Consider the following 23,709-nt stretch of genomic DNA (forward strand, 5'->3'; position numbering starts at 1 on the left):
CTTCACAGAGCAGAGGTTCAAATTCTGTATATAATTGTTTGGGGAAACCATTTTTCCATTTTAAAATTTAAAATTTTTTGTAAACAGGACATCTATTACAAATGCTGTTCAAATTGTAATTACATGCAGGAACTCGGAAACAAGTGATTTTGCTGAGAGCTAGCAAGAAAAAACCTATGGTGTCAACTCAAAACCTACTTGCCACATTTACAATTGCTGCTATCTTCTTTGAGAGTTCTACCTTATCAACACCTACAAATTTATCCGCTTATCGTCCATCTTTAAGAAAAAAGAATGTAGAAGTAGCATTGATATCTGATGAAGTAACTCTTTTTCGTAATACTGCCTTCACAATACTTTCAGCAAGTCTATTTCAGCTTTTTCGTATTTTTCAAGTATATCAGTTAATGGTGTACCCACTCTCTTATGAAATGCAATCAGTCCATTGTAGGTAATATTGATTATTTTAATTCTTTTCGAATTTAAAAGGAATCATAGTGTCCTTTGGTGAAATATCTAATGTGGCAAATGCAGCTATCACATGCTCACTCAAATCATCGCGTGCTTTTAAAGGATATAAACAATTAGCTCTAAGCAGGTCTTGAAATAGATCAAATACTACTTTTAATTCTTTGAAAGTCTTTTCCTTTAATTGATCGAGCGCATGCCAAGCATCATCTCTTGCATTTTACAGTCTCTCCCTCTTCCTCCGCGGTGTCTCATCTCCATCTCTAACTCCACCTCCATCTCTAGCTCCGTTTCTGTCTTCGTCAACTCCAATGCCAACTCTAACTCCGATGTCTCTATAGACATCAACTCCCAAGTCCCTGTCCATAATGGGAATACCACCATCTCCATCATCTGGAATACCAACTCCATCTCCCCTTCCCCTTCTTTTACAACACTAGCTCCCTCCCTCTCCCCTCCTTCTACTCTGATGGGTGCACTGAATATTTCAATGCCATGAAATCTAACTTGACGAAACCAGGGCTAGCAAGCATGAGCACCACGACCACCACGACCACGCTCATGACCGCGAGCTGATCTTTCTTCTTGTAAGCCTCCTCGTCGAAGGACAAGTATATCCTGACCGTTTCTCTCCTTAATGGTGAGGTGTCGTAAGGGAAGAATTGCCTGGAAAGCCATATTAGCGCCTTGAAAAATCACATCTCTACAGTTATCATGTAGAGCTAACAGTTGAGCTAGCTTTGTAATGTGAAGTTCAGCACGTTCAATTTCCAACCTTCCAATGGTCGGAACATTGTCGGCATCGAAAACAGGAGCTGCGACATCCATGAGGAAAAAGTATTTTTAGAGAGAGCCTTGGGTTGCAAGAAGTCTCGTTTTTGGAGTGTTTTGATGTATGAGTTTTGTAAAATTGAAGTCTAATTAAGTTTTAGTTAGTTTAATTGCATAAAAAACGAGCTAAAAAATTGAAAAATCTAGAAAAAATCTCAAAATAGACCTTACGGAGTATGTTCTCACCTAAAACATGTTAAAAATGTGCGAAAAATGTGCTAAAAATGTGTAAAAGATGGCGTGTGTGGCACGTGTGGGTTTTAAGGAGGTTCGATTTCATTTTCGTTTTTTTTAAAAGCCTTAGAATTTTAATTCTGAATTCTTGGATATTTTTTCAAAATTTTTATATGGCTTAAAATATTATTATTTAATTTTTGTGCATTTTTATGTATTTTCTCCAATTTATATGTATGTATTTTGTGAATTTGTTTTATTATAAAATATTTTCGCATGTTGAGAGTCTATTGGCATTGTGTACTCTCTTTAGATTAGCCTCATATTTTGTGTACTCTCAGGTTGAAATTATGTGCATAATTTAGAGACTGTATTGCATTTATGTGGAAAGTTCAATATCTTAAGTTTTAATGCAGCGCATATACTTTAAGATCAAATGAGATACATCTAAGCTTAGTATCTCAGTTGGAATGCTCTATTGTATACATTGGATTGAGTATGCAAATAAAGGACTTTGGGTAACTCGTACATTCCCGGTTTGAGAAAATTTTTTATTAATTGATATAAGTATTTGATTGTCAAAATGACTCATTTTCTTAAGTACCTATTAGGGGATGGTCTTTAAATTGCCTTATACAATTGCCTGCACAAAAGAGTTATTGTGTGAAGCAACTTAGAGTGGGACATGAAGTATCATAATTGAGGATATACCGGTCTAGAAGGTCTATTTGCCCAAAAGGGATAGATTTTTTGAAAAGTAGCTAGGATATTCTGCACCAAGGAGTTATTGTGTGGAACAACTTAGAGTGGGACATGAAATATCATAATTGAGGGTATACCAGTCTAAAAGGTCTATCTGCCCAAAGGGGATAGATTTTTCGAAATATAGCTAGGATATTCTCATATTAGTTTTACGTGGAGAGTGCCTATTAGCATGTCATATTCTCTGCTCAAAGGGGAGTCTATGGTGATGCACATGGACTCTTTGGTTATCTTAGTACATTATGAATTGTTGCTAATTATTTTGTTATTGCCTATTGACTAAAAATTGCATTTCTTGTCTTGAATAGTGAACTTTTCTATTTAAATTTTTTAAGTCACCTTTTCTGTTAATAAAAGACTTAGCCACCATGAGATTTTGAGTAGATAAACCTTAAGGATTAGAAAAGTAATGTGGATTAGTTTGTCATTTATACATACATAGATTTATCTATGAATATAGATAAGCATCTATAATATATTGTTGAAAGTTTTTTGAATGATAAGAAAACCTTTGAGGCATGAGAGAGATCTAATAAATTTTGTCTACTTGTTGTTAAAAGGTATATCCTTGTATACCTATTAAGTGGATTTCTTGATATTACTAAAATAAAGGAGTTCTCCACTATAGTAGCACTAAGGTGTAGGGTGTCATCAAATGTTGAAATTGACAGTTTTTTGGAAGGACTTTATTCCATGAGTTATGACGCGATAGGAAGATTTAAGATGTACATTATTAAGATGCTCCACTAAATTTAATACCTAAAAAGTTTAAGGATAAGAGAAAGAATCTAGTCAATCTGTGAGCTTAATAGTACCTAAAATTGTCTCAAGAAGGAACATAAATATGTTGTTTTCAAAGAAAAGAGATATAAGAAAGAAGATTGTCTTAAATATAAGATTCAGCTAGAAAGCATAAACTTAAAGAGATTAATAAGTAAGAGAAAGCCAAATAAGGAGACGTCTAGAGTCATGATTAGAGGTGGAAGTTGAATTTGTAAGATCAGTTTGTTGAAATTTAGTTTCAATTTCTTTATTAGACACTACTAGTTGAATTTTGAAATAAAGATTATATTATTAAGATAATTAATGATTCAAATTGTATTAGCCTATGTTCTTTGACTCATATATTATATAGATTGTATTTAGTTCCTATTAATATTATTGCCACCTTGTATTATGTTGAAAGGGTTGCCAAAAGACCCTACATAAAAAAACATCTTCCTTGTTGCGGCATAAAAGACTTTGCTACATTTCCAAAGAAAGGGTAAAAAGATTGATAAAGGATAACATCTTGCCTACTTCTATTTTTGATGACCTAGAGACATGTGTTGATTGTTGTAGGGATAAGATGACCAAGATAAATGCAAGAGATCAAATAGAAAGTTTTGATTTATTAGAACTCACCTACATTGACATAAATGGACCATGTACCCTTACTATCTCTAGTTATAGACATTTGAGGCATTCATTAATGATTTTTCTCATTATGATTATAATGTTCAACTATTTCTTGATGAGATCCCTCAACATTAGTATGTTGTATAATAGATGCCACAAAAGAGATCCACAAGGGTAAGGAAGTCTACTCTTTCCTTAGACATCTACGAATTCTATCTTTAAAACGGTGATTATGATATTGGCCATGTAATATATCTAGTAGCTTTTCTAGAAGTTGTTTTAACTCTTAAATTAGATCTGTGGTGAGATGTAATGAAGGATAAGACACAATCTATATTATACACTAGTTTTTGAGAGCTTGTTGAGCTAAGTAATGGTTGCAACCTCATTAGTTGTAAACAAGCATACAAGACTAAGAAAAATTCTAAAAGAAAGGTTGAAAGGTTTAAACCAAAAGTTAGTTGTCAAAGTTTTTAATTACAATTTTTTTTTTTGTTGTTGTATCCTACTAGGTTATTGTTTAGAGTATTTATGGCATTAGTAGTTCATTATTATTTAGAACCATACTAGATAAATGTTATGATTGCCTTTTTAATTGAAAATCTTATTGAAAAGATTTATATGTTGCAACCTAAAGAATTAAAAAAAAAAAAGATCATATTGTGTGAAGACCTAAAAGTCTATTTATGGGTTTTAATAATTTTTTTGCTAGTGATATCTTAAATTTGATGATGACTGATGCAAAGTCACATAGTCTAACATTTTTGTTGGTGGATGATGCAAAGACTCGTAAAAAGGTGCTTTTAGGACTAGTTCCATTTAGTCATTCCTCATGTCGAAATGCAATAGATTGACCATCACCTACAACAATTCCAAAGTTTGTTGAAAGCTACAAGAAAAATTTATTAGTAGGCACAAGTGGAGAAATTATATTTTTCCAAAGATTAGAGTTTTTATTATTGATAATAGCGTCGGGTAAAAAAGGCATTTGGCTCATAGTGAGTCTTCACCACAATTATCTCTCTTCGGTAGTTATCTCGTTCATTCTCATATCTCTAGAGTCATTTATTGAGTAAAGTTCGATTTTTTATTTTGAGATCAACTATACCTAACCTTCCTATATTTTTATGTTGACAAACTACATCCCATTTCACATAGTGTATTCCTCTACTCAAGCCATTACCTCTTTAAAGATATCTTCTTTGAATTTTTTCCAATTCATTTTTAACTCCCTATGGCATCTAAAAAAGTGACATGAAAAAAACAAGCAGACTATTCATCACAAATTTTATCAAAGTTATTCGGCCTTCAATTGAGAGCATTTCGATTTGCATCCATCCAATTTAGACTGAAAATGATTTATCACTAGTTGCCATATTTTCTTTGAAGCTTGAACAGCCCTCAACGGAAAGCTTAAATAGATAGATGGAAAGTGGCCTGCCTTGCATCAAATTCTTGCTACCCAAGTACTAAGTAAATTTGAATTCATACCCGCCCCAAAGAGATTACTCTTCTTTTTTAACAATCCCCCACTATGATTTTAGGAAGTTAAAATTATAGCCATCAGGCCTAAGAGTTTTGTTACCATCACATTCTTGTAAGATTTCCATAACTTCTATCTTAATGTAAGGTGCCTCTAAAGCCTCTCTGGACTCCTTTTTAATCTACGGATTCCACACTCTAAATCAACAAGTTTCATCACTTTTCTAGTACCATACAATTGGGTGAAGCGTTTAGCAACCTCCTTTCTTATTTGCATTGGCTCCTCAATCAATTGATCATTCACTGTTGAGATTTGTGATCTGATGCAAGCTTCTTCTAGCAAAGTCCATGATGGTTGTTTTTGTTGTAACTGCTAAACGGTGCAAGCTATTTGTTGTTCTTGTGGAATGTGATATTTCTTGTTCATGGATATCAATCGATATTTCTCACAAATAGCTTGATTGTAATATAAGATCAAGTCCACAAAATAGCTTTGATTAACTTGCGATTATTTTTTTTTCTCAGCTTTCTGTAAACCTAGGAATATTGGAGTAGATCTTGAAAAAAACTACCCCAATCAAGTGAAAGAAGGCAAGACAAAGAATTTTTGGGATTTTTCTAACATTTTTGACATCGACGAGCAACAGCTGACCACCAGTAGTGGTGGTTGTAGCGATGGCGGTCAGTTGGAATCTAGGCAGCTACCCACCAGATTCTTAGTTTGAAAAGAATAAGATATTAAAAGGACAAGGGTAGAGAGAGGGAGGGAAAAGAAAAAAAATGAAAAAAAGAAATTTTTTTTTTTATTTTTTCCATGTCAGTATAGCCTGACACGTCAAGGCTACGTCAGCATTTCTAACAGTAAATTTAGACAGAGTTACTCATAAGAACCAAATTATATGAAATAGCAATGTACATAGACTAGATTAATTAAATAAATTTTGTTTAGATTGATTAAATTGAACAAAACACTATACAATATGAATTTCCTGCGTACTTTTACCATTTGTTTTTTATTATCATAATTATCTTTTTTTTTTTGTATAAATGAGGTAATTATATTTATCCAAAAAAAGTTGCTATAGAAACAAACACTTAATAAAGTTACATCAGTTTAAGTTATTAAATAGCTGTTTATTAGCTGCACCACTAGTAACATTTTTTTTTGAAAGTTCCAGTAACATTCTTAAGCCTATTTAAACAAAAACAAACAATCTCCAATGTTAGTAAAAGATAAATTTAATATTCTGAATTGTTTATTGAACATATTTATTGTAATCTTACTGTATCATAATTTAACAGAATTATACTAATTTAATCATAACTTATTGAAATGAAGACAATCTCCTATGTTAAGAGAAGAGGATTCTAATATTCTAAATTGTATATTGTACAGAGGTATATATATATATATATATGCACATACACACACACACAAAGCTAACAGTATTCTAATCTAACTAAACCACATAGATTTAACCTATAGTTTGTATAATTGCTATAATTATATTAACACTCCCTTAAAACTCAAAATGTTATGATAGGTGGTGACCTTAATGATGTGGCAAAACATGTACCAGACTAGCATGCAATATGTAGCAAGCAGTTGTAGAAGACATAACAGAAGATGTGGGCAAATAACGTAACAGCATATGTGATAAGTAGTTGATTAATTGATAGACGATAAGACAGAATATGTTGCAGACTTAAATAGTATGGAAACATCGTTGCAGACTTAAACAATATGGAGATATGATTTCAGAATAAGATAGAATGGCTCTAATACCATGTTAGTAAAAGAAAAATCTTATATTTTAAATTATATATTGTACGGAGTGTGTGTGTATATATAACGCTAACAATATCATTGACAGTATCGTAATTTAATTGTATTACTGATATTAACATAATCTAGTTATTAATTTAGTCTATAATATGTAGAATTACTATAATTATTCTTATCATCCTGCATGCTTTTCTATAACTCTAGAATAGACTTAGGCTTTTTGCCAATGAACTCTGCCATTTCTCTCAGATAAAGGTAAATAATAGCCTCCCAGGCAAAGCCAAGGATGATCTTCAACAAAGCCTTGCCTATCAACCTGGTCTTAGCCCAAAGAAAATCTTGAGTGCCAATCGCCAACAGGTTTCTGGATTCCACAAAGCTTATAAAACCAACATCCAAAAGCTGCTCAGAATATATGACAAAAAATCTCATAAAGCAAAATGCTGGCAAATCTGTCATATGTTGGAAATCTCTTTCTTTAATTTTTCTTTTTCAATCAAACAATTTCAGTGGTCATCATGTGAAGTTCTTGAACACGTTTCAATACCATTGGAAAGTGACTCCAAATTGTCTAGTTCTGCTTCATAGTTCATTCAGGTACATCCAAAATAGGTCACCATCCAAGTTTTCAACAGCAATATCTAAGTGGGTTAATTAATTAGCTGTACCTATAAGTAGCATCCATCTTGATGTCACTAGGTTTGAGAAATTGTAGGCTTTGCATGATTCAAAATGAAAATGAAAGGGCTTAAAATTTTTAGAAGGAAAAAGGGAAATGTGTGAAGACTTGCCCATTAATTGGATTGATTTTCCTATTCTTTTGCCATAGTTAATGACTCATCAATTAATAAAACTTCTTGTATTTTAATTAATAACGAAAATAAAAAAAATTCAAGAATTGAAATGATTATCTAAGTAGTTTATATCAATCATAATTTAAGTATTTTCCATTTACTTTAGTTTGTCTTGATTTTTAATATTCAAACACTTAATGAGACTTTATTTTAATTATATGTAATCTTATAATTTTTAAAATTTTTAGATTCATGACTCATTACGTGTGAGTTTGATCGATTAATTTTATATTAATTAATTTATTTTTTAAATTAACTAATAAAAAGTTATGAACACATATCAATCACTTCTTGCAGTGTCAGATTTTTTGTGTGCTCTCATTCTAATTAATGGAAATTTAATTCTTAAAAATATTTCGATATTTATAGGAATAAAGGATGCCTACAACTAAGATAAAGAGGAAAAGGCACAGAAACTGAAGAAGGAAAAAGCTGAAGGTAATAGCTGGAGAATCCTATGTTTTCCCTTGACACTTTGCATCCATGCATGCAACTAGAAAACGACAATGCCATGCACCTTCATTTTCTGACAAACCACACTTTGCATTCATGAAATTCAATTAGTTTTGCTTTTGCTTTTCAGTATTTTAATCAGAAAAGAATAAAGGGTATCTGCTAAATTTTTAATTCAATGCAATAAAAAGCAGAGCTAGCTGGGTTGAAAAGCATGATAAACTTGAGCTGGCGTCAACTTCAACATTGGGTATCATACACAATTTCTTTTGCTATAAATAGGGAGGTAGAGGAGCAAGTTTTCTTCACCTAGCCTTTAGTTTTTGTACGTAATTAATTAGATTAGAGAGTTCAGAGATCAAACCAATGGCAACCCTCATTGCTCCTGACCACCCTTCTGCTGTTGAAGATGCTGAAGCCCTTCAAAAGGCTTGTAAAGGTAATCTTAATTTCACTAATTATATGTGTAGAGATATACATTTCTCTTCCTTATCATGGCAAGCATACCAAATTCACTGTGATCAATAATATAGTAACATATACTGGTATATATGATTTGCTAAACACAGTTGCTTTTGCAGAGTTTCATTCATACCATTGATAGACAAAACAATCCTTGTCTATAAAGGATGAGGCTACCATTGTTACCATAAAGCATGGAATATTGCTAAAACTAATTTTTGACAACTAAGCTGCCGGTGGGGTGCTTTTGAGCCTTATATAGTAGTGGTTTTGCAGTTAGAATTTGAGATTTCAATTTGAATGTCTCTTACTATGAAGTTCAAAACAATATGAAAAATCATATTTCTGCAATGAGTTTTATTGATTATTATTAAAAATTATATCATATAGTTCTTTACCAATGTCAGCAAGATCACTAGTGTTTAGGGTATATCATACAATATGGACACCTGGATTGCTAATTTGTATAGAAATAATTATATAATATATGATACAATTTGTGATAACTATTAAAGTAATTGATCTCATTCTATCTTCCAATTAAAAGAATTGAAGAAGTCATATCTAGTAACTATTTAATTATCTTGTGGGAAGGTTCCTTTTGATGTCACCAACACCACATACACCAAATTTCTACTTGGTAGGTGCAGGTTTTCTTGTCCTTTAATGCCACCTAGCTTCTTATGTCAACTTCTCTTTGATCTTTTTTGCCTTTTGATTTTCTTTTATCCAATTCTTTTCTGTTCTATTTTTCTTTCCTGGTGAGAAGAAAAAAGCAGACAAACTGCTCCAATTAATCTCTGTATATAGAACTAATTTTTTCTTGATTAGTTGCATAGGTATATGCATAGACATCCTACAGCTAGACCATGCTATAATTCAGAAAACTTTGCTGAACAATGAGAAAGATCTGATCAAAAAACTTTCAGAAAAATGGCTTAAAAGAGGGGTATCTGATAAAGATTAGAAGATTATATGTAGTTCACCTAACACTATTAAATGAAAAAGATCAAAAGATAGCAACATAGGGAAAGCATTTATTAGATTAATATATACGGAAAAAAGTGTAATAGGGAAGACTTCAAGAAAGGAATAGATGTGATATGAACAATGACATCTTTCTAGCTACTTACTGCTAATATCTAATTTCATTTTTCATCAGCCTGAGTTGGATCTCTCTGTATTAGATTTTATCAGATACAAACAATTTAGTTCACCATCTATGACCAAATTGAATAATATTAACCATTTCATTTCATTTATCGATTGGAAAAGGAATTCGAACCCGGTTCAGGAAATACGTATATCTATCATTAAGAAAAATGCTCAAAATTTAAATCCGATTTTTGAGTAGGGATTCATTCATCTATACCATTCAGTGTTTATTTTTTGGAAGAGAGTAAATAGCAGAAGTGATTTTTCATTTTCCTTTTAGTACAAAAGTACCATGACTTAAATTAACTTACCATTTCTGCTCCATTTCTTGTCCTTTCCCTAGCACTTGAGTCCAGCTTATTTAGCAAAGCAGAAAAACTTTTACTAATCAATTCCATATACTTGTAGTCTATAAAGTTACAGTAAGAAGAATTTTATGGTTGGAAATGAGAGTTGATATTCTTTGAAATGGAAGCATCTGTTACCAGGTAGGAAAGTATTGTATTGTATATGTTACAGCTAAGCATAAATTGGAAGATCATAAATATGCACTAAAATCAAGATAGCATATTTCATTCCAAGAAACCCAAGACCTGACACATTAATTTTCATAAATTAAGGCCAGCTAGAAAGAGTATAGTGAGGAAACTAGTATTATAAATAAAGGTCTTAAGGCAAGTCTCCTTCAAAATTCATTGACAGTCTCTAGAGACACAGAGGGAAAATAGTCCAAAACAAATGGCTACCATTGATGTTCCTCATCAGGCTTCTTTTCTTGAAGATGCTGAAGCTCTCCGAAAGGCTTGTCAAGGTTATTCCATTGACAATTGACAAATTTCTAGTCTTAGTCCTTTAATTTTATTAGATGACAATTTTCTATGGAATGATCATTGTTATTCTTATAATACTTCAGACTGGGAAGAAATATTTATGAGTTACACATGGTTTTTTCCTTGTAACTTTGCTAGGATGGGGGACTGATGAGAAGGCTATAATTTCAGTTCTGGGTCATAGAAATGCAGCTCAGAGAAAGCAAATCAGGCTAGCTTACGAAGAGCTGTACCAGGAAGATCTCATCAAGCGTCTTGAATCAGAGCTATCTGGTGATTTTGAGGTTAATACGCCAGGCGCCATCATCATTAGCATTTTCTGTTTCATTTCTGAAGTATGTGTATCAGTTTTTTGATAGTGATTAAGTTTGATTTGTTTGAACATAGAAAGCTGTGTATCGTTGGGTGCTGGATCCAGCAGATCGAGATGCTGTCCTAGCTAATGTTGCCATAAAGAAAATTAGCCCTGATCACCATGTGGTCATTGAAATTTCGTGCACCAGATCCCCTGAAGAGCTGTTGGCTGTGAGGAGAGCCTATCAGGCTCGTTACAAGCATTCCCTGGAGGAAGATGTTGCTGCTCATACCAAGGGAGACATCCGAAAGGCATGTCCTGATCAACATCGTTTTCTTTTCTTCATTTTATGGTTGATGAAACCTTTAAAGGAATGAGTAATTAATGAAGGTTTTTGGTTGATGTTGCAGCTCTTAGTTGCCTTGGTGAGTGCATTCAGATATGATGGGGAGGAGATAAATACCAGACTAGCAAATTCTGAAGCCAATATTCTTCATGATGCTATCAAAGACAAGGCTTTCAACCATGAAGAAGTTGTCAGGATCCTGAGTACAAGGAGCAAGATGCAACTTATGGCAACTTTCAACCGCTACAGAGATGATCAAGGCACTACCATCACCAAGGTACACATAAAAAGAGCACCTTTTTTTCATTAAAGTTTCAATAGCTTAAAACCAAACTATGCTCGCATATCAAATGCATTCTCTACCCTTTCCTTCTTGTTTCTCCAGAAATTGCTAGGTGAGTCAGGTGATGAATTCCTGGTGGCACTGCGTACTGCAGTTCGATGCTTCAATGACCCGAAAAAGTACTTTGAAAAGGTTCAAGTCTTACATGATTCTAATACCATTTTGATACCCTTTTTTCATCATAAGAGTTGGTATATGGACTCAAAATTTACCATTCTCTTACAACAGGTTTTGCGCAATTCGATCAAAGGGATCGGAACTGATGAGGATGCTCTTACCAGAGTGATCGTTACAAGGGCTGAAAAGGACCTGAAAGAGATCAAAGACCTTTACCACAAGAGAAACAGTATGCCTCTCGAACAAGTTGTCGCCAAGGACACCTCAGGCGACTACAAGGCCTTTCTTCTTACTTTGTTGGGGAAGGAAGATTGATATCTTCATTGGCCATTTGCTGGTTTTAATTAAGTGGTGTTATTTACTTTGGTGGAACCTTGTTGATCTGAGTGACTACCATCTTGAACCCTGTTTAAGTTCTATGTGGCGTGACAAAATTTATCCATGTATTTCCATTTCGTATGGTGTTTTTTTAATGGTCTGGAAGGTCTTGTTGTCTAATGGCATATACAGTGAGCTTCGAACAACATCTGAATGGTTTATGATACTCTATCCTACATCAGATAAGAATGCAATTTAATAAGAACTCGTAAGAGTTGAAATCATCTACCGCTAGGCTTTGATAAATGGAGACAACTAGCTAAGTACAAAAAGCACATAAAAGGTCTTAGGCCATATCCACTGAGCTGAGTCATAGCTGACATCAAACTCTAGCAAAACAACAGAACTACTAAAGCTACTTTTGATCCAAACATTTATTGTATCAAACTTTGATCAATTCAAAGCTGCTCTTGTCATCACACACATACCAACACACACAACATTCAAAGGGGTACGAAAAAAGTTGTATGTTCCCATTCATGGTAAGATGCATTTCCACCAAGAGTTCAACTGGTTAGGGGACAAGTTTTACTTTGAAATTATATACTAAACTATTGTAAACAACTACAGAACTGTATTATTGATAAAGTATCATTGATTATTCCTAATAGAAAAGGCAAAAAACTCTAATAACTTATGCTAATCACAGTCTCCTACAATGCAGATTGGAAAATCATCTCTGCAAGTTCCTGCAACAACACAAACAAATAGTCCTTTTAGATTTGATTCAAACTGAGAAAACATCTAACTAGACAATAATCTAGAATAAAGCCATACATAACGGCACATATAGAAAGAAGCTTGAAATGGAACATGTTACTCGACTCTGTGAAAATAATTGTCTTGTGTCATTTTATAAACCCCAACCCCAAATCCCAACCTCTCCTACTCGATGTTTGAGCAACATGCTCATCATGGTCAATCATGAAGTTAGTAAGCCTATCAACATAGTAAAAAGTAATATATCTAACTACCTGCTTGGCTGAAGCAACCTTTGGTTCGCCCCATTCCTTGGCTAGCTTCTCAAGCATTTCAAAATCAGCTTTACCAGCCTGTTGGATGATGCATTACTTACATTAGCCATAAAAATTTGCATATTTTACACCAAAAAGGAAGATATTACAGAAACACATCACCTCAATTTCAGCACCAATCTCTGTGTCAAAGCTGGAATATCGCTTACGAACAAGCTCAACCAAAGAACCATCCTATAATCAACAAATGCATTAATAAAGCAAAATAGGGAGAAAGTGAAAGAGTCAATAAGTGACGGACACTTGATGCATAATATATTACCTCAATTAGCTTGGCAGCATTTCGGAGTCCACGGGCCAAGGTGTCCATTCCACTAATATGAGCAATGAACAAGTCCTCAACATCTGTACTCTCTCTCCGTCTACAAAATCATAAAAAGTCAAAATTTTTATCTCAACAGGATGAAAGTAATGACAGTCTAGGTAGATACAATCACAAGTGAAAGAAAATTAATGAGGAAAAATTACACTCACAATTTTGCATCAAAGTTGAAGCCTCCTGGTGCTAATCCTCCCTGTAATAAACAAAAGTGAAAACACCAACTGTAGCCTCATTTGGAGTCAAACTCTCATTGAACTATCAAAAGTAAATAAAAACAATCCTTCACATACATTTCTTATCACACTTAGCATAACCATAGTAGCCTCTCCAATATCTGTCATGAACTGATCTGTATCCCAACCTGTATTGCAAACAAATCCATATCTTAAATTCTAAAAGGACTGTAGTTCCAACTTTGTGAACTGAAAGTAAGAAATTTTGAAAAAATAGGATGCTTTTAGTTATTGAATAGTACCAATCTGAGGATCGCCAGTGTTCGCATCAATATTTCCTAGCAATCCATTGATTCTTGCAGTCTCAAGATCATGATGACAGCTGCATATTACACATGTACCATAGATTGGCAGGGGAAATATACATGCATGCAGTTGTTGGACAATTTTACTCAGAAATAATAAGCAAGAATCACGAAATTGAAAGAATGGAACATCACAAACCTGTGACCAGAAAGGGTGGCATGGTTGCATTCAATGTTAAGTTTGAATTCTCCTGCAAAAGGAAAGAGCGAACAGTTAGTCAAAATGCAACTGCCAACCAACAGAGACGATAGCTAACATTGATTAGAGCTGATCAACTAAAATTTCTGATGTTCTGCTAAGTATGGTTTGCAACATTAGGTATTTGAATAATGATGATAGTTTACTTCATTACAGTTTCTGAACACATAGACAACAAAATGTTTCTACATAAGAAAATACCATAAAGCCCAATAAATTCCAAATTAGGTGATATTATTCTCTGGGCTGAGGGTTACCCCTTCTATAATATTTTTTCTCAGCCAGCTACTCTTACCATGAAATAATCAGTTTCTTCTTTGTTCTCCGGGTAAAAGCATGACCTAAACACTTGATTTTATCTAAAAGGGTGCAGTTTTCACTTTTCAAACAGCACATATAGTCACATTCATGAAATCAACTCTTGCTTTACCAGGTAACAGTTATCTATGAGACAAGTCCCCTTAAATGCACAAGTTTCTTTTTTGGCCAAACAAATGGACACATTTAGGTTATACTTTATTTAGCCAATGCATGCTGAAAATTAGAACCATGATTATTAAAAACAACAGAGTTAACAAAGATCATTTGGAAGGCAACATTAGGGATCAGATGAGAATTCATTAGAGCTCACCAAGCAGCCCGTATTTTCGCAAGAAGTTAGCTGTTGTTGCAGCATCCCAGTCATACCTGGAAAAATTAAGCATAGTTCATACAAAGAACAGAAGGGACTTAATTGACATTACTAAGCACAAAAGGTATGTTGAAACATACTGATGTTTGGTAGGTTCTTGAGGCTTAGGTTCAATCAGTAGAGTTCCTGAATCAAATTACGTTCCATTACAATTTCAGAAAAATGAAGAAAAAGAATGAAAAAGAACAGTAGGGAAGAAATTCAGATTGTAGAAGACTCCTTTGGTCCAGAACAGCGTCTTTTTTTCTTTTGTTACCTTCTTCCTACCCACCCATATTTGCAGGAAGGAGAATTATCATACAGTTTTTAAGATTAACATAATGGAAAATTACCATTGAATCCAATCTTCTTCTTGTAGGCAACAGCAGCTTCAAGAAATCTTGCCTGTCAAAATAAATAACAATAGTTTAATCTGAAGAGAACTAAGACACCACATCAGACACAACTTTGAATAAATTTCAATATGCGAAAAATGCATATAATATAGTAAATCTTTTAACTACATTAAAACTAACAAAAGCTGACATTGAAAAACATAACAAATTACCAGATGATCAAGCTCTCTTTCCATGTCTGTGTTCAAGAGTGATTGATAACCCTCACGACCACCCCAAAAGACATAGTTTTCACCCCCTAGATAATGTGTGACCTATAGAACGAGCAGAGCAGAGCAGCATATAAGCAATTATCAGAAAAAAGAACAATGCAACCGTAAAACTAAATGCACAAAAATAGACAAAGTTTCCTCAGCCACACACCTCCATGGCTTTCTTGACTTGAGCTGCAGCATATGCATATACACCCACTTCAGAGCTGCCAAGCAAACACAGATGTAAGTATTAAGTTCATCAAGGGTCAAGGCAATGACATTCTATTCAGGTATATAAAGGATATATGCAAGATACTCAATTGAGGATACCTAGTAGCACCACCATGCATGTAACGAGGATGCATAAATAGTTGAGCTGTACCCCACAGAGGACGGATCTTGTCTCCCTGCATTGTCAAGTAACAGAGATGTTCAAGAAACACATAACTTTGGCATGTTTTAAGCAACAAAAACTTATCAAGCAGTGAATATTGAAGCCCTACATGCAAGCATAATGTTCCACACAAGAAAAAATGGCAAAACAAGTTGCCAAATTATTGTGAAGACAAAAAATAGATTCTTAGTCTATTAGAAGGAAAAAAATAGCTAAAAAAAGGCAAGCCCCAATTAACAACCCTTCTCCAATCCCAAACTATTAATACAAGATTGTGAATTTTTCTATTTCTTTCAATCCCCAGGTAGGTAACCAAGCACTCAAATGAGACAATGACAATCTACTAGGACGCCTAGTAACTTATCGTTATACTTCTTTAACAAACAATAAACTAGTTCAACTTGTTTACATGATATGCATATGTTGACTGTAAATGACATGGCATGGGCTGGCTTAGATAATAACAGGCACAGTGCATACTACCAGTGTGATATTGATTGATAAATCCAGACTGTTAAAAACCAAATAAAAATAAATAAGTAAATAAGATGTAAAGAGATCTTCAAGAACATGTAGAATTATATGAAAGAAAAAAAATAGGACATTAGGTACTTAAGTAAGAGAGAATCCATTTAACACTTTTTTGCACATTCAGCTAGTTACCTGAAGTTCTTTAGCGAGGGCAACAACTTCATCCAAGTTTGCATTAGCTTCCTACAACAAACACAATAATACAATTATTGATAGACAATTATCAAAAGTAAAAGGATAGTTGTCAAAACAGTTTAGAAGAACCAGTTCATTTCCAAATCCAAACATTCAAATATTAAAAGCAACTTAAGTACTAACAAAAAATTTATCTGACCTCTAGGGTTTTGCCATCAGGAGCAATGTCCCTGTCATGAAAACACCACCGATCAACTCCAAGCTTGTTTATGAATTCAAAGTTGGCTCTCACTGCAATTTGTTTTAAGGAACAAAAAAGATTACTGCATGTCACAAAATTAGACTTAATCAGAGAAAGGTGGGCAATAACTATCAATCTTACTTCTTCTTTTGGCCATAGCAATGGAATTAGTACCATCTTCCCATGGCCAATACTTAGTGGGTGCACCAAAGGGATCAGCACCTGTCCCACGGAATGTATGCCAAAATGCAACACTAAATCTCAACCAGTCCTACATCATTGATAACTTGTCAGAAACCATGAACATCTTGACAAGTCTCATATAAGTTAAGAATAGAAACCAACCTTCATTTTCTTCCCAAGAATCTCCTCTTCCGCATTGTACCATTTGTATGCCAGTGGATTTTTGCTAGAAGTACCCTGCAGTCAAAATCTCTGTTAAATATCATATTTTTGTATAATTAAGCTATGATAATCACAACTCTGTTCACTTTGAGAAACATATTTCTGATTTCTAATAAAATCTTCCAACAAGAGAAAAATGTAGCGTTTCAGTAATAACAAAGTAAAAAATTACAACCCTTTAAATTTTAATTAACCAACACATGTACATTATTTTGCATATCATTGGGATGTAGCCATCTTTACCTCGTACTTAATTTTGGGAATTCCAGGGAAAAATTCCCCTTCCCAATCATCATCTTCAGCACATTTTCCACCAAGATCAGCAGGGCATGTTTGTGGTACAGCATTCTATGTGCAAAAACATTCCAATTCAGAAAAAAAATAAGAAAGAAGAAAGATAACATAATACAAGCTACATAAAGAACACTATAAAGGAAGATCTTTTACCACTATAAAAGAGACCGCATTCATACAAAGAAGTAACAATAAAATCCTGCCAGCCATATTTTTCTTTTCCAATGTCATGCAAACTAAACCCTGCAAAAACATAACCAACCAAACAAATAAATACTAATACAATAATATCAACTAATAATTATCCAACAAAACAAAAAAAAAATTTTTAAGGATTATCCAACATCATAAATCACATAAAAATGGGTCAAACATCAAACTTTAGACCAAAAGAAAAAATTAAACTTTAACAATGAGAAACTAATAATCTAAGAACAATCAACTCGAAAAGGTAATGAGCAAAATCAAATTTTTGCAGATAGAACAAAAAAAAATCTGTTTTTCTTTTTTCTGATGAATACCCATCATCAGATATCAGACAAAAACAACAACAGCATACAAAAAAATTGAAAATTTTGAACCATACCCATCATCGGAAATCGCATGAAAAATCAAGGGTCATTCTCAATTTTTTTAAACAAAAATAAAAACCCAAGCTGATATATAGAGAACTTACAGATTGAAAAACAGAGCAGGGTTTTTGAAAAGGAGGAGAAAAGAGCTGACGAAGAGTGGAAGAGACTCCGTATTTATACGTAAGTTGAAGAAAGAGTATCGGATTAGAAGGGTGTTAAATTGTAATTATTTTCAAAATGATTTTCAAGTGATTCTTTTGGATAAGGATAGGTACATTGCGTCACCATGTGTAAGTCCTTTTTTAATAGCTATTAATTAGGAAATTATTAGGTTTTTTTTCCTTTTTTAAACACTAATAAATAACATAAATAAAGATAAAAATATATTATAAAATTTATATTTAATATACCTTCATGACTTTATATCTTTCAAATAATCAAATGTTATGATTTTGTTAATAAATAAATTTAAATGCTAAAAATTTTAAAAATAAATATTTATAATTTTTAATTAATATTTGATTAAATAATAACGTATACATATTATACTTAAATAGTACATTAAATATAAATTTATATTTTATTATATCAAAAAATTATTGATAATTTAATATATTTCCTATTAGGAGTCGAATTTTTAAATTATGCAATAAATATAAACTTCTAACATATTCATCCTTCTCTTCTTATGAATTTATTTAAATTAAGAAATAAAATTATTTCTATTTAGTACTAACTTCGTTTGACACAAACACTATGAATTGTTCTTTATTGTAATTTTCTTTAACACACACACTTATTATTTATATTTTTATTATTAAATTAAATATTTAAATGTAAACATAATACCTTTCATTATTTTATATTTTTTTATTACATTTAATATTTGTGAAAAATAAGAAAAAAATAAAGAAATCCGATGAACCATCTCTTTCAACCCTTTAGACTAAGTTTTCTATGAGATAACAACATACACGTATGTCTCACGTGGCAGTTTCCTATTTTGTTAAATTTCCTTAGCTAAAGTTGAATTTCTTATCCAATATGGTTGAAACAGTACTTTATAAAGAATTTATGTTTTGAATTTTCTTTATTTTTTAAAAAAAATTGGAATATATAATTAATTACTCACCTTTGTTTCAAGTTTATTACCATTATTTAGAATTATTTTTTTTTATAATTCAACAGATTATTTAATCGATTCAAAATTACTTATTGTAAAATCAAATAAACTAATCAAATGACCCAAATTTCATATTTAATGTTATGATTAAAATGTAAAATTACTACTTTCATTAGTTAGGTCAGATTCATCACTAATCTTTTAATTGGCTTAATTTTACTATCATACTTTTAATTCGGAAGTGAATTTAGCCCAATTGTCAAAGAATATTTCAAAATAAATTTTCATAATTTTAAAAATATTTATTTTGAAAGATTTTTAATTTTTTATCTATACAAGTTAATTGAGTGTCGTTTTGTTAAAGTGTAAAAATATTCTACATTGACAGTACATCAAATGTACACTTATTTACTCTGTGATTGGTTCAAATTTATCACTAATATTTCAATTCATTTAATTTTATTATTGTACTTTTAATTTTGAAACAAGTTTGATGGTATTGTTGAGAAATAGTTAACGAAATATTCAGCTGGAAGTTGTTTTATAATTTAAAAAAAATTGAAGATAACATGAGACAAGAAAAAACTCCAATTCCACGTGTCCTCAAGCAATAATGCTACATTCAAAACCATTACAAAAATCAAACATTTTCAATTTTTGTGTCAACTTTTGCCTCTTATACCATGTCATTTTTTCTGAACGAAAAATAAGGTAATATGTAATTGAGCCAATTAAAAGATTAATAATAAATTTAAACTACCAACATATTAAAATAATAAATTTACACCTTATTTTCTAATACTATTTCCAATATATATAATTTTAATTTAGTTGCTTCCTCGAAGAAGTAACATTTGAAGTAAATGAGATGGAATTTGAAGATTCCTAGTGGTATAAAGTTAAATTATATAAAGTGATGATAAAAAATAGTTAATTTAATATATAATTTCGCACATTCAAACCACCAAAGCAGATTGCTGTTCCCAAAAGTGTTAACAAATTAAATTTGATTAATAAGAGCATATTATTTACATTTGATTTGAATATTTAATTTAATAATAAAAATATATTTTTTATATTTAAAAAGATATAATATTAAATTTTTTATTTTTGAAACTAAAGAGAAAAAAAATTATAACCCATTGTGAAGAATCAAGATCGGTCTTTAAGCTCATCCGAAATAATGTTTTCTTAAAACCCCATTGACCGATCATAAACATATTTTAATTTTAAATTTATGAATTAAAGCCTCTCATTTATCACATTCTATTCAATTTTAGTTATATAAAATATATATAAAACTCTAACATATTCATGAAATTTATTTAAATTAATAAAAAAGTTATTTATTTATTTATCTACTATCCTAATGATTATGCAAAGTAGTAGCAACTTTGTTTGACACAAACCCTAATTAAATTGAGTATTTAAATGCAAATGCAATTCCCTTCACTATTCCGTGAATAAAGTTTGGCTTGCGGCGTCATCTTTGTTGGTTGTTGACGTATTCTTTGAGTTGCTGCAGACGCAGAGATCTTGCCTTTGAAGTCTTAATCCTTTGTTTCAGATAAAGAATGAAGAATTGCTCCATGTCGATGCCAATTATCAACAAAGAATTGCCAGAAATCCTAGTGATGTAAATCCTTTTGAAGCTTCCTATTAAAGCCTTGATGAGATTCAAGTGCGTTTGCAAATCCTGGTGCTCTTCTTTTCAAACTTCCTATTTTATCACCAATAATAAAAACAATAACCTCTATCTCCTTTTCTTTAAGGGTTTTGACAAGGCCCCTCACTTCTCCTTACTTTCAACTAAAATAGAAATTAAGAAACATCTTAGACCTGATGTTGAGTTTAGTGTGAAAGTCAAGGAAAATATCCATATGCCTGTCTCTATCTATAGTTGCAGTTATCAACTCACAGTGTTTGGTCCATGCAATGGTTTGCTTTGTTTACACGATGGTTATAGGATTACCCTTTGGAATCCTTCCACGAGAGAAGTTAAGCTTCTTCCTAAGTCCCCTATCCTATGTCCTCCTTCGCTTGATCGCACTTATTTTTTTTTGCATTGGGTTTGGGTTTGATAGTAAGTCAGATGATTACAAGATTTTAATGACGGTTACGCATCGTGTCCAGTCAGAATCTATATATCTAACTTATTTATACAGCCTAAATACAAATTCTTGGAGAGAAATTCCTAATCCTAAAGTCTTTGTTAATACTTTCTTTTTTAACACTTACATAAATGGTAATTACTATTGGAAAGCTGCGGGATATGATGGTAGATATCTGATCCTTTCTTTCGACATGGCTGAAGAAGTTTTCTCAACATTACCTTTGCCGAATTTCGGTATGTCTAATCTTCAGTGTTGTTGGTTTATTGCTTCCTTTAATGAAGCTCTTGCTACAATTGTTCATCCAAGGGATTGGCATGGAAAAATGTTATAGCATATGGGTCTTGAATGGATATTCATGGACTAAAAAACTTACAATTGGGCCTATTGTTGGAGTCGAGAGGCCGTTGGCACTATGGAAGAATGGAGAATTGTTTCTGCTAAGTAAAAACAATTCACTAATTATGTTTGATCCTTGCACTGGAAAGCTTCAGGATTTTGGAATCAATGTGCCTAAGCACACAAGGCAGCTATTTGTTTACGCTGAAAGCATTATTCCAATTTAGGAAATTTCAGAATATGAGGCAAAATTATGCCACTAAGGCTTCAATAGTATTGTTTCAAGAAGAAGAAAGTAGCATTCAATGCATTTATTGTGTTTATTATATACTATTGATTTAAGTAGTAAAATCAAAATATGATTAATACTAATACATCATAGAATTGATGATTTTGAAAATTTTTATTGTCCAATTTTTTTTTATTTAGCATTTCTGACTTTAATATTAGTAGCTTTAATATTGGTAGATTTTTGTAATGTGGGCTGCTTTTGAGTTTTGTGTGATAAAGCAATAGAACCTTGATTAATTAAATACTAGTGTCTATCCTACATGAGCATGCTAGCTTGAATTGTTGAATCCATTGCATCATTGTGCTCTGCCATGTGTTATTAACTAAAATTTAATTACATCATATATATATATATATAGTTTACTGGCAAAATCTATAGTAGGAGAGAAATTCAACTTTAAATTCCAAAACTTATAACTTCACAACTTCAACTTCACATTGCAGAACCCCAACTTCACATCATTGCATTCAAGACAATTTAGTTTACCAAGTCTCTTTAGCTTTTTCCTGATATAGTTAGGTGTCTCACATTAATTAATGCTGCAAATATGATGTAGCACTAGAAGATTGCCCAGCTAATAGGGCAATGTGTCATTTATCTTGCTCCTTCTAAGATTTAGCACTGCCACAACTATTTTATTGTGGTAATGGCCCATCAAAATCATTAACATTAAGGTTAATACTCTTGAGTTATAGCTAGGTGTCTCACATTCATACTGTAAATTATTCCGATGCACTTTCAGGGAATTTTTTCTTTAATCATGGCCATAGCATAAAAGGAAGTTTTATAGCAGACCAAGAGAAGAGATTTCTACCTATTAACATCAGTGCATGCCATTTATTTTTCCTGGTATATCTTATCAAAAACATGTTTATTATCATTTAAATTTTAACAATACTATGCCACAAAGAGCAATGTAATTCAAAAAGAAATTTGCCCATTTCAACAAAGAAAGCTATACCTATACTAGCAATTCCGTGATGATTTCGTTCAGTTATTATTGTGGTTGGATCAAATTTACCACTAATATTTCAATTGATTTAATTCTACTAAATCTATTTTATTTATGTATTAACGATATGATAACTTCTTAAAGCCCCATTCACTGATCATAAATCTATTTTATTTTTAAATTTTAGTTGTATATAATAATTATAAAGCTCTAATTTATTCATTTTTCTCTTTTTATGGAATTTTTATTTAAAATAATAAAAAATATTTTTCTATTTATTTATTTACCAACATAATGATTATGCAGAGTAGTAATTTTGTTTGACACAAACACTTATAAATTAAATATTTAAGTGTAAATACAATTCCTTTTACTATTTTATTTTATTTCTATTCAACTCATTAAACATATTAGCTTAATCAAAAGCCCAAACCTAGAGTTGAGGGTTTTAAAGTTTTCCAGGCCGCATGATCTTTGTTGGTTGTTGATGTATCCTTTGAGTTGAAGTCTTCCAAGTCTTAATCCTTTGTTTTAGATAAAGGAGCTCCATGTTGATGCCAATTACGGACAACTGAGTTGGGTCCATGGAATGGCTTGATTTGTTTGCATGATGGTTATAAGATTACCCTTTAAAATCCTTCCACGAGAGAAGTTAAGCTTCTTCGTGAATCCACCATCTCACTTCCTCCTTCCACATCTCACACTTTTTTTTTTTTTTTAAATTTTGACAATACTATGCCACAACTTGGTCATTTGGTGATCATTACAAGGGCAATGTAATTCAGAATGAAATTTGCACATTTCAACATA

General features: G+C 32.1%; 2 protein-coding genes and 1 pseudogene across 6 annotated transcripts; 2 read left to right on the top strand and 1 right to left on the bottom strand.

The window, feature by feature from the left end:
• Window positions 1-8,362: 8,362 nt before the first annotated feature.
• On the top strand, window positions 8,363-12,282 carry LOC18587333 (annexin-like protein RJ4). Of its 4 annotated transcripts, none has more exons than XM_018129349.2 (6): window positions 8,363-8,647; window positions 10,794-10,939; window positions 11,043-11,261; window positions 11,361-11,573; window positions 11,682-11,771; window positions 11,868-12,282. In XM_018129349.2, the coding sequence occupies exons 1-6, from the start codon at window positions 8,575-8,577 to the stop codon at window positions 12,069-12,071; spliced, it is 945 nt and encodes a 314-aa protein (XP_017984838.2). In that variant the 5' UTR covers window positions 8,363-8,574; the 3' UTR covers window positions 12,072-12,282. The 4 variants fall into 4 exon arrangements, with proteins under 4 accessions (XP_017984838.2, XP_088658571.1, XP_017984837.2 ...); XM_088802445.1 differs by having other exon boundaries at window positions 8,560-8,647; window positions 10,827-10,939; XM_018129348.2 differs by lacking the exon at window positions 8,363-8,647 and adding an exon at window positions 10,400-10,636.
• Window positions 12,283-12,481: 199 nt separating this feature from the next.
• On the bottom strand, window positions 12,482-18,322 carry LOC18587334 (xylose isomerase family protein). Of its 2 annotated transcripts, XM_018129347.2 has the most exons (21): window positions 18,184-18,322; window positions 17,661-17,750; window positions 17,457-17,561; window positions 17,154-17,228; window positions 16,950-17,079; window positions 16,767-16,858; window positions 16,565-16,615; window positions 15,838-15,914; window positions 15,677-15,731; window positions 15,466-15,567; window positions 15,251-15,302; window positions 14,999-15,044; window positions 14,859-14,914; window positions 14,168-14,219; window positions 13,966-14,045; window positions 13,781-13,851; window positions 13,643-13,683; window positions 13,431-13,530; window positions 13,271-13,342; window positions 13,109-13,186; window positions 12,482-12,823 (listed from the first exon to the last, which is right to left on the bottom strand). In XM_018129347.2, the coding sequence occupies exons 2-21, from the start codon at window positions 17,736-17,738 to the stop codon at window positions 12,788-12,790; spliced, it is 1,449 nt and encodes a 482-aa protein (XP_017984836.2). In that variant the 5' UTR covers window positions 17,739-17,750; window positions 18,184-18,322; the 3' UTR covers window positions 12,482-12,787. The 2 variants fall into 2 exon arrangements, with proteins under 2 accessions (XP_017984836.2, XP_088658569.1); XM_088802443.1 differs by lacking the exon at window positions 18,184-18,322 and having other exon boundaries at window positions 17,661-17,762.
• A 2,457-nt stretch (window positions 18,323-20,779) lies between these two features.
• Window positions 20,780-21,882, top strand: LOC148760549 (F-box/kelch-repeat protein At3g23880-like; annotated as a pseudogene).
• The last annotated feature ends 1,827 nt before the right edge of the window (window positions 21,883-23,709 follow it).

Source organism: Theobroma cacao, chromosome 10, assembly GCF_053813885.1.
Source record: "Theobroma cacao isolate CCN51 chromosome 10, ASM5381388v1, whole genome shotgun sequence".
Lineage (NCBI taxonomy): Eukaryota > Viridiplantae > Streptophyta > Magnoliopsida > Malvales > Malvaceae > Theobroma > Theobroma cacao.